Source organism: Sciurus carolinensis, chromosome 11 (assembly GCF_902686445.1).
Source record: "Sciurus carolinensis chromosome 11, mSciCar1.2, whole genome shotgun sequence".
NCBI classification, from domain to species: Eukaryota; Metazoa; Chordata; class Mammalia; order Rodentia; family Sciuridae; genus Sciurus; species Sciurus carolinensis.
Genome location: NC_062223.1, coordinates 129,541,110 through 129,554,655, shown reverse-complemented (window position 1 = coordinate 129,554,655; position 13,546 = coordinate 129,541,110). Strand labels below are relative to the sequence as shown.

Below are 13,546 nucleotides of genomic sequence, written 5' to 3'. Positions count from 1 at the left end.
GAAACTTCATGTGTCTTATAGCCATATCTTTTTTTGTTTTGTTTTGTTTTTGTGGTGCTGGGATTGAACCCAGGGTCTTGAGCATACTAGGCAAGCACTCTACCAACTGAGCTATATCCCCAGCCCTTTATAGCCATATCTTAAAGAACAAGAACTACTAACTGGATATCTGGTGTCAATACTTTGGATCCCAGACATTTTTTTATTGTGCGCTGGGGATGGGGACCCAGGGCATCATGCATGCTAGACAAGCATGCTGCCACTGAGTGACACCCCCAGCCCAGACATTTTTTGAATTAGAGTGTTTTCACCATCTTGGGAAAATAGAAAAAGAAAGAAACTCACTTTCCTCCTATACTCTCACTCAACAATCAGCACAGAAAACTTCTGTGACCAAATGTGTGGGTGCGCCCCACCCTCCATCCAGCAAGCAATCAATCTGCACCAGCTGTGTGTCCTCTAATCCATTTCAGCTGTGACCATATCTGTCTGGAGATAGCTCATGTCCTGCAGGTTTAAGACCCAGCCCCTACGACTACCCCTGTTTCAGAGGCCAATCACAGCTCCAGGTTGTTTTACCTATGCTTCTGACTGACCTGCATAAATCTGGATTCCCATCCCCCTTCTCAGATTTGATTAATTTATTAGAGTGGTTCACAGAACTCAGGGAAATATTTATTTACTAGCATATCACCAAGACTATTACAAAAGATATTAATACCAAATGAAAAGATGCATAGGGTAGGGTAGGGGAGATGGGCACTTTCTGGGTGTTCCACCTCCATGTGCTTAGCTATCTGGAATTTTGCAAAACTCTGTCCTTTAGGGTTTTTTGCATGGCATACTTGATTAAATTACTGGCCTGTGGTGATTGGGTTAACCTTTTCAGCCCCCTTCCCCTTCATTCCTCCGTCTGCTCCATCTGTAACCCCACATTGGGGATCCAGGCTGAAGTCCTAACCCTCTAATCCTGCCTCGGTCTTTCTGGTGACCAGTTCCCATCCTAAGCCATTGATCATGTCATGTCAAAAGATACTTATCCCTTTAAAGATCCAGGAATTTGAGGACTTGTATACTGGGTAAAGGGGACAAAAACATATGTGTATTTTACATCACATTGGGCTTTATTTGCTAGAGGATTTTAAATTTATTGAGAGCTGCCATTGTGGACAGAATTCATATCCTTATTGTTTAAATTTTACTGGTATGGTTTTCCTGGTAACAGATTAACTCCCCCTACCATTTATTTTCTCCTAGCTGCTAAGTAGTTATTCCCTTCTGCCCACTTCAAAATCTTTGCCTAGTTTACCAGTATTTTGTCATGCATTATTTCCTGTATACTGTAAGATTAGAAGAGATCCTTCAGTCTGGAATAGTTGTCCTATCCCTTCTTATTCCTGCTCTCTTCCTCCTATCATCTATTAAATTTTATCTTTTCCAAGAAGTCATCCTTGACCACCCCTATTTGGAGGTAGGTATCCTTTCCTGTCCCCACTGCACATTATGGTATCTTTAATCACTCAATGAAATCAATCTAGGTCTATCACAAGCCAGGAGTTAACAAAACATACTCCTTGACCTTAAGGAATGTAGAGGAGACTGACAAGTAGATAGGAAAATGCAACATGATTGGATAACTTAAAAAATTTTTTTTTGGTACTGGGAATTGAACTCAGGAGCACTAAACCACTGAGCCACATCCCCAACCCTATTTTGTATTTTATTTAGAGACAGAGTCTCACTGAGTTGTTCAGCGCCTCACTTTTGCTGAGGCTGATTTTGAATTCACCCACCTCCTGCCTCAGCCTCCTGAGCTGCTGGGATTACAGGCATGCACCGCTGTGCCCTGGCTGATTGGTTAACTTTTTTTTTTTTTTAATTTTTTCATTTGTTCTAACTAGTTGTATATGACAGTAGAATGTATTTATACATTTTGATAAATCATACATAAATGGAGTGTAATTTTTCATTTTTCTGATTGTACATATTGTAGGATCACATTGGTCATGCAGTATATGTACATGAGGTAATAATGTCTGTTTCACTCTAATATCCTTCCTATGCCCATACCCCCTCCCTGCCTTTTACTCCCCTCTATCCAATACAATGTAATTCTGTTCTTCCCTAGGCCCTCACCCCCTTATTGTGAATTAGCATCTGCATCTTAAGAAAACTTTCAGCCTTTGGTTTTTTGGGTTTGGCTTATTTCGCTTAGCATGATATTCTCCAACTCCATCCCTTTACCAGCAAAGGCCATAATTTCATTCTGATTACTATTAGCAAGCAGTGTGCTATATGCACTTGTGTTCATTATTTTGTGTCATTCTCTTAATAATCTTATGATCCTTGTTTTACAGGGAAGGAAGAGAAATTTAGAAGACTTATGTGATCTACCCCAAGGTCAGTTAAGCCTCAGAGTAGCTACCCAAATCCAGATTTTGAGCTCCTGTCCTTCCTCCCTCTGCCTGTTCTTCTGGCTTTTACCCCTACATGCTTCAGTGTATTTGGTCTGTGTCTCAGGTGGTCTCAAGCACTATTCATAGAATAGCACCAATGTGGGTGTTGAGAAACTAATAATGACTTCATTTTCATAGAACGACTTTAACTGCTTCAGTATCAAACCTCAGAGATTCCAAAAGGAGATAAGCATGGTGGCCCATGCCTATAATCCCACAACTCAGGAGGCTGAGACAGGGGGATTATAAGTTTTAAGGCCAGCCTGAGCAATTTAGGGAGGCCCTAAGCAACTTAGTGAGACCCTGTCTCAAAAATAAAAGGGGCTAGGGAAGTAGCTCAATGGTAAAGCACCCCTGGGATCTCGAGTACCAAAAAAAAAAAAAAAAAAAGTTTCCAAAAGGATACAGTATACTAGCACATACAATACAAGGTACTAGCACTTGTAAAACAATGTATGTCAAAAGTTATCATCATGGTATTGCAGGTAATAGTAAGAAATTAGAAAGAACCTAAATGTTTTTCAGTGCAAGATTGATTAAAGAAATTATGATATATTCATACAATGAAATTGTGCAGCTGTAATAAATAATAAGGACATTGTATAGAGATGTGCAGCAATATAAAAAGTATGATGTTATATGGAACAAACAAGGTGTTAAAGAAAAGGGACTTGGTAAGGAAATCAGTAGTTATGTTTCTTTCTTTTGGTGTTGGGGAATTGAACCCAGGACCTCCTATTGAGCTACACTGCAGCCCTAATAGTGTGTTTCTGTTTGTGACTGAGAAAATGAAGGCAGTAAGACTCTCTGGGCTTTGTGTCATGTGAAGTCATAAGCTATGCCTGCCTGATCCCCACAGCTACTTTGTGCCTAGCATAGTGTGCACTCAAGTGTTTGTGCAATCAAGGAACCAAGTTGAAAAAAAGAGAAAATCTCAAATTCCCTTATTGGAAGGACTCCTCTCTTTTGTGATATTCCTGCTAAAATATGCATCCTAAATCTAACCATGAAGAAACATCAGACAAACTGAAATTGAAGAACATTCTGAAAGATAAATGGCTTGTGCATTTCAAAAATGTCAAGGTCACAGATGACTTAAGAGAGCAGAAATCTATTGGATTGAAGAAGACTGAAGAAACATGACAATTGAATACACTGTGTGAGATGCAGATTGGATTAGGGCCAGAAGGAAAAATGTTTCTTTGACTATAAAGGACATTAATCAGACAATTGGCCATATTTGAATAAGGTCTATAAATTGGATAATTGAGATGATCCAATTCAATGTTAACTTCTGGGTTTTGGTAATACTACTGTGGTTATAAGAAAATATTTTTGTTTTTAGGAATTAGGCACTTAAGAATTAAGAGTACAAAGGTATTGGGTCTGTGATTTACTCTCAAGTGGTTCATATGGGAAAAAAAGAAAATAATAATAACGCAAATATGGTAAAATTTTAGCATTTAAAAAATACAGTAATTCTTTGTATTATTTTTGTAACTTTTCGGTCTGAAATTATTTTTAAAAAATCTTTTTTTTTCCTTTCATAGTACTGGGGTTTAAATGCAGGGTCTTGCACTTGCAGACACCCCATCACTGAACAATATTCCATCCTTGAACTCAGGATTCTCTTGCCTCAGCCTCCCATGTAGCTGGGATTTCAGGTGTGCAACACCATGCCTGGCTCTTTTATTGATATTTATTTTACTATTTATTACTATTATTTTTATAGATATTTATATTACTGGTGACATTTTTTCCTAGGCTTCTTAATATTTTTTTTTAAATAACAACTTTGTTGAGGTCTAATTTACATACCATATGCAATTCATCCTGAAGATCTTTTTGTGTACATTTTTAAATAGTGCCACTATCTAAAGGAGGCATTTTACTAAAATCAACTTTATTAGGGTATAATTATATATGATAAATTCACATATTTTGATTGAAGAGGTTGATGAGTTTTTATTTATTTTTTTCTTTCTTTTTTCTTAGTTCTGGGGATTAAACCCAGGGCCTCATACATGCTATATTTGTTCTCTGTAACTGAGCTACATTCCCAGCCCTTTTTATTTTTATTTTGAGACAGAATCTCACAAAGTTGCCTAGGCTGGCCTTAAATTTGTAATCCTCCTGCCTCAGGCTTCTGAGTAGCTGGAATTATAGGTATGTACTACTGAAGTCAACTAGTTGATGACTTTTTTTTTTTGGTACCTGGGATTGAACGCAGAGGGGCTTAATCACTGAGCCACTTCCCTAGCCCGTTTTTATATTTTTTTAGAGACAGAGTCTTGCTGAGTTGCTTAGAGTTTTGCTAAATTGCTGAGGCTGACCTTGTACTCCCTGGTCCTCCTGCCTCAGCCTCCCTAACCACTGGGATTACAGATGTACTCCATCACACCTGGCCTAGTTGATGACTTTTGGGTGGTTCGAAGTTTTTTTTTTTTTTTCTTTTCCCCGCAGTGCTGGGGATTGAACCCAGGGCCTTGTGCTTGCAAGGCAAGCACTCTATCGACTGAACTATCTCCCCAGCCCTAGTTGATGACTTTTGATACATAAAATTCTCTATGTAACCATCACTTCAATCCAGATTCAAGATAAAAGATATGCCATTTGTTCAGAAAGTTCCTTCGCGCCCCTTTGTTTATACATTCAGTTGTTGGTGGACAAGGGCGTCAAGTACCTTTTGAATGAGGAAAGGAAGAATAAGCTATATGGCAGGTGAACAAGTATGGGGGATGGTGTAGGAGGGGTGAGGAGGGCAGGAACAGACTCCTGAGTTACTCAGAAGATGGTTTCCTTGCAGTTTGGACACAGCAGTTCCTATTCCAGAGCCAGACACAGATATAGGGTTTTCTAGTATCTTTCATTTTGGGGGATTTATTCTGGTTCAGAGATTAGAGGATGTGTGGTCTAAATATGTGCTTCTCAGTATATTTCTGTTAATAATGGAGACATTCTCGCTGGCTGTTGGCTCATGGTCTTTTTTACCTGATTTTATTGGTGTTCTGATCATCTTACTTTTTCCTGTCTGCGTCTGCTACTTTACTAGGAGATTGGGAAGAAGTGTATCATGTTGGCTGCTGCCCTGTTAACACAGCATTTCTCATCTGATGTCTAAAATGTCAGTGTATTATTTTTCAGATAGGAAGATTATTGCTTTAAAAGTCTATTTTGGAAAGGAATAAGATGTGGATTTTATGCATATTGATGCTAAGTAAAACTTGATTTGGTCATTGATCACTCCTATACTGACCAAATGGGAAACAAAATTTATATTTTTCACTTACCAAATTGTGGCCCGGAAATCTAGTTCTCTATACCTGCCATTTCCCCCCTTGTTTTGTGACTTTTACTTTTCTTCTATTCATTTTAAGTAGAGATGGTTTTAGGTAGGTAGTGTCTGCCATAAAAAAGCTTGGGCAACACAGTGATCAGATTAGGGTGTGAACTTATCACTTGCCTGTTTAACATCTGGAAAACTGTTCTCAAGAGAACTAAAATTACCTTCAGCATTTTTAATGAGGGTACAATATATGTACAGTGTACACACATTTGCACCACCCCCCAACAAGTGCCTAGAAACACACCAACACATAGTGCATTATATTATCATTCTAAATAATTCATTCTTACCTTTTAGCTCAGGTGTGTGCCTTGTAACAAAGCTTTCCCCCACCCCCCTTTGGTAAAACTGCAATTTATTAAAATTGCATTCATTACTTAAAATTTGGGTTTCTTTTCTTTCTCTTCTCAGACTGGTTGCAGAGAGAACTTTCTGTCCTTCGTGAACACGTACTTGCTGGACAGATGACCGTCCTCTGCCCTGTGCTGCTGTAGGTTGGCCCAGACTTGTCCAGAAGGAAAATATGGATTCCAAAGATGAAAGCTCACATGTGTGGCCAACTTCTGCAGAGCATGAACAGAATGCTGCACAGGTGAAGGTGTTCTCTAGCTGGCTATTGATATTAGTGTTTATTTGGTTTCTTTTCTCTCAGTGTACCATCCTTCTCATCCCCACTGCCCCACCTCTCTCCTCCCAACGTTCCTTCATTCTTCCCTGCTACCCCTCCCCACTACGGATCAGCATCCACTTATCAGAGGAAACGTTCGGCCTTTAGTGACTTATTTCACTTAGCATGATATTCCATCCCTTTACCTGCAAATGCCATAATTCATTCTTCTTTAAGGGTGAGTAATATTCCATTGTATATATACCACAGTTTCTTTATCCATTCGTCAATTGAAGGGCATCAAGGGCATCTAGGTTGGTTCCACAATCTAGTTATTGTGAATTGAGCTGCTGTAAACATTGATGTGGCTGCAACACTGTAGTATGCTGATTTTAAGTCCTTTGGGTATAAACTGAGGAGTGGGATAGCTGGGTCAATTGGTGGGTCCATTCCAAGTTTTCTGAGGAATCTCCATACTGCTTTCCAGAGTGGCTGCAGCAATGTGCAACTCCACCAGCAATGTACAAGGTTGCTTTTTTCCCACATCCACGCCAACACTTATTATTGCTTGTGTTCTTGATAATAGCCATTCTAATTGGAGTGAGATGAAATCTTAGGGCGGTTTTAATTTGCATTTCTCTAATTACTAGGGATGATGAGCACTTTTTCATATTTGTCAATCACCTGTATATCTTCTTCTGTGAAGTGTCTGCCCATTTCCTTAGCCCACTTATTGATTGGGTTCTTTGTATTTTGGGTTTAAAGTTTTTTAAGTTCTTTATAAACTTTGGAGATGAGTGCTCTGTCTGAAGTGTGTGTGGAAAAGATTTTCTCCCACTCTGTAGGCTCTCTTTTCACAATATCAATTGTTTCCTGTGCTGAGAAAAAACTTTTAGTTTGAATCTATCCCATTTATTGATTCTTGCTTTTATTTCTTGCTCCTTGGGCGTCTTGTTAAGGAAGTCTGATCCTAAGTCAACATGATGGAGATCCAGGGCCTATTTTACTTCTATTTGGTGAAGTATCTCAGGTCTAATTCCTAGATCCTTGATCCATTTTGAGTTGAGTTTTCTATAGGGTGAGAAATAGGGTTTAATTTCATTTACCACATATAGATTTCCAGTTTTCCAAGCACCATTTTTTGAAGAGGCTATCTTTTCTCCATTGTAAATTTTTCGCACCTTTGTCTAGTATGAGACAACTGTATTTAATGTGGGTATGTCTCTGTGTCTTCTATCCTGTATCATTGATCTACCTGTCTATTTTGGTGCCAGTACCATGCTGTTTGTGTTACTATTGCCCTATAGTAGAGTTTAAGGTCTGGTATAATGATACCTTCTGCATCACTCTTCCTGCCCAGGATTGCTTTGGCTATTCTGTGTCTTTTGTTCTTCCAGATGAATTTCATGATTGCTTTTTCTGTTTCTATGAGAAATGTCATAGGGATTTTAATTGAAATTGTGTTAAATCTGTATAGTGCCTTTGGAATTATGGCCATTTTGATAATATTAATTCTGCCTATCCAAGAACATGGGAGATCTTTCCATCTTCTAAGGTCTTCCTCAATTTCTTTCTTCAATGTTTTGTAGTTTCATTGTAGAGATCGTTCACCTCTTTGGTTAGATTGATTCCTAGTTTTTTTTTTTTTTTTTGAGGCTATTGTGAATGGAGTTGTTTTCCTCATTTCCCTTTCAGATGGTTCATCACTTATGTATAAAAATGCTTTAGATTTATGTTTGTTGATTTTATAACCTGCTATTTTGCTGAATTCATTTATGAGGTCTAGAAGTTTTCTGGAGGAGTTTTTTGGATCCTCTATATAGAGAATCATGTCATCAGCAAATAGTGACAGCTTGAGTTCCTCTTTTCCTATTCATATCCCTTTAATTTCATTAGTCTATCTAATTGCTCTGACTAGTATTTCAAGTACGATGTTGAATAGAAGTGGTGAAAGAGAGCATCCCTGTCTTGTTCCCATTTTTAAAGGGAATGCTTTCAGTTTTTCTCCATTAAGAATGATGTTGGCCATGGGCTTAGCATAAATAGCCTTTATAATGTTCAGGTATGTTCTACTATCCCTATTTTTTCTAGTGTTTTGAGCATGAAGGGGTGCTGTAATTGTCGAATGCTTTTTCTGCGTCAATTGAAATTACCTTATGATTCTTATCCTTAAGTCTGTTGACATATGATGGATTGCATTTATTGATTATGGATGTTGAACCAACCTTGCATTCCCAGGATGAACCCCACTTGATCATGGTGCACTAACTTCTTAATACGTTTTGGATAGGGTTTGCCAGTACTTTGTTAAGGGTCTTTGCATCTATATTCATCAAGGATATTGGTCTAAAATTTTCTTTCCTTGATGTGTCTTTGCCTGGTTTGGGTATGAGGGTGATATTAGCTTCATAGAATGAGTTTGGTAGGGTTCTCTCCTTTTCTATTTCCTGGAATACTTTGAGAAGTATTGGAATGAGTTCTTCTTTGAAGGTCTTGTAGAACTTGACTGAGAATCCATCTGGTTCTGGGCTTTTCTTGGATGGTCGGCTTTTGTTGGCTTCTTCTATTTCATTGCTTGATATTGATCTGTTTAAATTGTGTATGTCACCCTGGTTCAGTTTGGGAGGATCATATGTCTCTGGAAATTTGTGAATGTCTTTGTAATTTTCTATTTTGTTGGAATATAGATTTTCAAAGTAGCTTCTCATTATGTTATGTATTTCAGTGGTGTCTGTCATGGCATTTCCTTTTTCACCACAAATTTTAGTATTTTGAGTTTTTCTCTCCTTCTCTTTGTTAGTGTGGCTAAGGGTTTGTCTATTTTGTTTACTTTTCGAAGACCCAACTTTTGTTTTGTCAATTTTTTGAATTGTTTCTTTTGTTTTAATCTCATTGATTTTAGCTCTGATTTTAATTATTTCCTGTCTTCTACTACTTTTGGTGTTGATCTGTTCTTCTTTTCTAGGGCTTTGAGCTGTAATGTTAGGTCATTTAGTTGTTGACATTTATTCTTTTCTTGAATGCCCTCCATGCAATGAATTTTCCTCTTAGTACCACTTTCAGAGTGTCCCAGAGATTTTGATATGTTTTATCATTGTTCTCGTTTACTTCTAAGAATTTTTTTTATTTCCTCCCTGATATTTTATGTTTTCTGAGCTTCATTCAATGGCATATTATTTAGTCTCCAGGTGTTGGAGTAATTTCTGTTTTTTATTTTGTCATTGATTTCTAATTTCATCATGATCTGATAGAACACAAGGCAGTATCTCTATTTTTTTGCCTTTCCTAAGCGCTGCTTTGGGGCATAACATATGGTCTATTTTTGAGAAGGTTCCTTGTGCTGCTGAGAAGAAAGTGAATTTGCTTGTTGATGGATGGAATATTTTATATATGTCTGTTAAGTCTAAGTTATTGATTATGTTATTGAGTTCTATGGTTTCTTTGTTTAGTTTTTATTTGGAGGGTCTATCCAGTGGTGACAGCGGTGTGTTAATGTCACTCAAAATTATTGTGTTGTGGTCTGCTTAATTCCTGGAATTGAGAAGGATTTGTTTGATGTACATGGATGCTTCGTTGTTTGGGGTATAATATTTACGATTGTTATGTCTTCCTGATTTATGGTTCTCTTAAGCAGCATGAAATGTCCTTCTTTATCCCTTCTGACTAACTTTGGCTTGAAGTCCACTTTATCTGAAATAAGGATGGAAACCCCCGCTTTTTACTGAGTCTGTGTGCATGGCAGGTTTTTTCCTATCATTTCATCTTTAGTCTGTGGATGTCTTTTCTATGTGATGAGTCTCTTGAAGGCAGCATATTGTTGGGTCTTTGTTTTAATCTTCTGCCAGTCTGTGTCTTTTGATTGATGAGTTAGGCCATTAACATTCAGGTTTATTATTGAGATATGATTTGTATTCCCAGTCATTTGGGCTTATTTTTGGTTTTTAACTTGACTTGGTTTCTCCTTTGAATAGTTTTTCCTTTAAGGTAGTTCCTCCCTTTGCTGACCTACATTGTTGTTTTTCATTTCCTCCTCATGGAATATTTTGTTGAGAACATTCTGTAGTGCAGGCTTTCTATTTGTAAATTCTTTTAACGTTTGTTTATCATGGAAGGATTTTATTTCATCTTCAAATCTGAAGGTTAGTTTTGCTGGGTATAGGATTCTTGGTTGGCAACCTTTTTCTTTCAGAGCTTGAAATATGTTATTCCAGGCCCTTCTAGCTTTTAGAGTCTGGGCTGAGAATCTACTGATATCTGTTTTGGTTTCCTCCATATGTAATCTGATGCTTTTCTCTCACGGCTTCAAAATCCTATCTTTATTTTGAATGTTAGGCATTTTCATTATAATGTGCCTTGGTGTGGACCTATTGTGACTTTGTGCATTTGGTGTTCTGTAAGCTTCTTGTATTTGATTTTCCATTTCATTCTTCAGGTTTGGGAATTTTCCGATATATTTCATTGAATAGGTTGTTTATTCCTTTGGTTTGTATTCTCTGTGCCTTCCTCAATCCCAATAATTCTTAAATTTGGTCTTTTCATGATGTCCCATAGTTCTTGGAGATTCTGTTCATGATTTTCTTACCATCTTCTCTGTGTGGGCAACTTTATTTTCAAGATTAAATATTTTGTCTTCATTGTTTGAGGTTCTGTCTTCCAAGTGGTCTAGTCTTTTGGTGATGCTTTCCATTGAGTTTGTTATTTGGTTTATGTTTCCTTCATTTGAAGGATTTCTGTTTGGTGTGATTTGAGAATCTCGTGCTCTTTGTTGAAATGATCTTTTGCTTCCTGGAGTTGCTCTTTCAAACTGCTTATTGGTATGATCTTCATTGCCTGCATTTGCTCTCGTATCTCATCCTTTGCTTCGTGAATCATCTTAATCATGTATAATCTGAAGTCCTTTTCTGACATTTCTTCTACCATACTGTCATTGGATTCTATTAAATAGAATCTAGATTTGTTTGGATCATTTTCTTCCCTTGTTTTTTCATGTTATTCATATATCTTCCCCTCTAGCAGTGCAGATCTGGGGTATTGCAGATTCCCCCCTATAGGCTTATAGTGACCCTTTTATTTAAGTGGAGAATCAATATTAGCATTGCCCAGTTCAGACAGTACGCAGCCTGAAACCAACATAGCCCCTATTAGGACGTTAACAAATTGTCACAATAAACAGAATGAGTTCAATTATTATCTTCAGTATAACAAATAGATTTGCAATAAGGTCTACAGTTTCTAATGGAGGACAAAGAGGATGCGGAGGGGTGTAGGATGTAGCTGTTAATGGATAAGAAAGAATATATAGATCATAGAACGAGTGAGTATAATCAAAAGAAGTCGGTTGTTATCATGGGAAAAGGGAGAAAGAGACTCCTAGGGAAACAGGTAAACAAAAGGAAAAGACCAGCGAGAAAAGTAAAGAAATAAAAACTTAAAATTTTTCAATAAGGAGAAAAAAGAAAATCTATACTATAACTGTCATATAATATTCAAACTTCCCAGTCTTCAGTAGCCTAATGTATGAAAGGTACCTGACAATAAGCTTCCAGTCTCTAGCAGGTGTCTCAGGATGGGATTTGCCCCACCCAAAGATGGGAGATATAGCTTCCGGGATTATCCAAGATGGCGCTCTGACTTCCAAATGTGTTGGCAAATGGGATCTGCAGTTCAGGGTATGGTTGTGGTTGGCTAGAGGTCCTGGAGGCGGGGTGTGGTTGGTCAGGTAGGGGTCCTGGAGGTCGGGTGTATTTGGTGTGGTTGTTGGGATCCTGGAGTCGGGTGGAATCAATCAGTCTGGGCGTAGTGGTGGTAGGGCACAGTCAGTCGGTTTTGGGGTCTGGTGGCGGGGAGCAATGAGTTGATGTGAGGGCCCTGGAGGCAGGGAGTGATCAGTCGGACTGAGGGATCCTGGAGACAGGACTCAGTCAGTCCGGCCAGGGGTCCTACAAGTCATGGCTGTTGTCTCAAAATGGTGGCAGAAATGGTGGCAACCAAACCTGCAGGTACTGTGACAGTGAACTTCCAGACAACAGCAGGCAGCTGGTGCACCTCTGGCTGTCTGTGGTCAGTCTACTGACTGCCGTCAGATGATCAGGAGGTGAACCTCGGGCTGAGGGTAATGGGTAGGTGAAAGGCAACAGCTTTTTTTCAATTTTATTTAGAGACAGGATCTCACTGAGTTGCTTAGGACCTCACCAAGTGCTGAGGCTGGCTTTGAGCTCATGATCCTCCTGCCTCAGCCTCCTGAGACACTGACAATTACAGGCGTGTACCACCGTACTTGTCCCATTATATTCTTTCTTCCTAGTCATTCGTGCTCTTGGTTAGAAAATCAGACTGCAAATTCTGGTGTTTTTTTCCTTTTCTTTCTTCTTTTTTTTTTTTTTAATCTTCAAATTCTTATTGGCAGTATCTGAGTGAGGAAGACCAAGCAAAAAAGCTGAGATCTTAGATGGCTCATCTTTTGGAAAATGTTTTTTTTTTTTTTTTTTTTTTTTTTAAAGTACTGGAACTAGTTAAAAATTCTGTTAATGAACAAATCTAGAGGACTTATTTACCTGAATTCACCTGAATTATACACCTGAAGTCACAAAATTGTCTTGTAGCACAAATATGATATGAACCTTATTTTCCCAATGTATAAACTTTATCTTCATGGATAAATCAAATTTACACAGAAGCCAGACTAATCATTTAGTATAGGAAGTGGAAGTTTTGCTGTATTTCTGTGATGCTTAATTACATTTGGCTTCTAGGTTTCTTTTGAAGATTAAGTTAGTTTATATCAGTATTGGAATCTATTATTCCTCATTGGTGAAAACTGACAAAAATGTTATGTCCACTGCTAAGGCAGTGGGAAAAGTAAGGATCCCAACCTGAGCACCGTTTTCCACATTAGTACATAAAGGGTCTCTCTCCTAAATGTGCGCTTCAGTCATGTATTCCAGACCTCCAGTCTTGGCCACATGCCAAGCTATAGCCCTTCCAAATGTAGTCCTTCATGCTGGCTGCTTAGGTTTAGTCCTCTAACTGTATTAAAATAGTATCAGACAAAGAATTTAAGTATTTTATAAAACGTAGTTTTTGCTTTTAGTTCTTAGGTTTTGGAAGAGAGAATATTATTTACCCTGGTGACAACTA

General features: G+C 38.1%; 1 protein-coding gene across 1 annotated transcript in view; it reads left to right on the top strand.

Annotated features, from left to right (window-relative positions):
- Prdm10 (PR/SET domain 10) overlaps window positions 1–13,546 on the top strand; it is a 92,764-nt gene that overhangs the window by 23,058 nt on the left and 56,160 nt on the right. Inside the window, 2 exon segments of the mRNA XM_047519602.1 lie at window positions 2,358–2,400; window positions 6,214–6,394. Coding sequence (XP_047375558.1) covers window positions 6,326–6,394 — 69 coding nt within the window. The 5' untranslated portion in view covers window positions 2,358–2,400; window positions 6,214–6,325.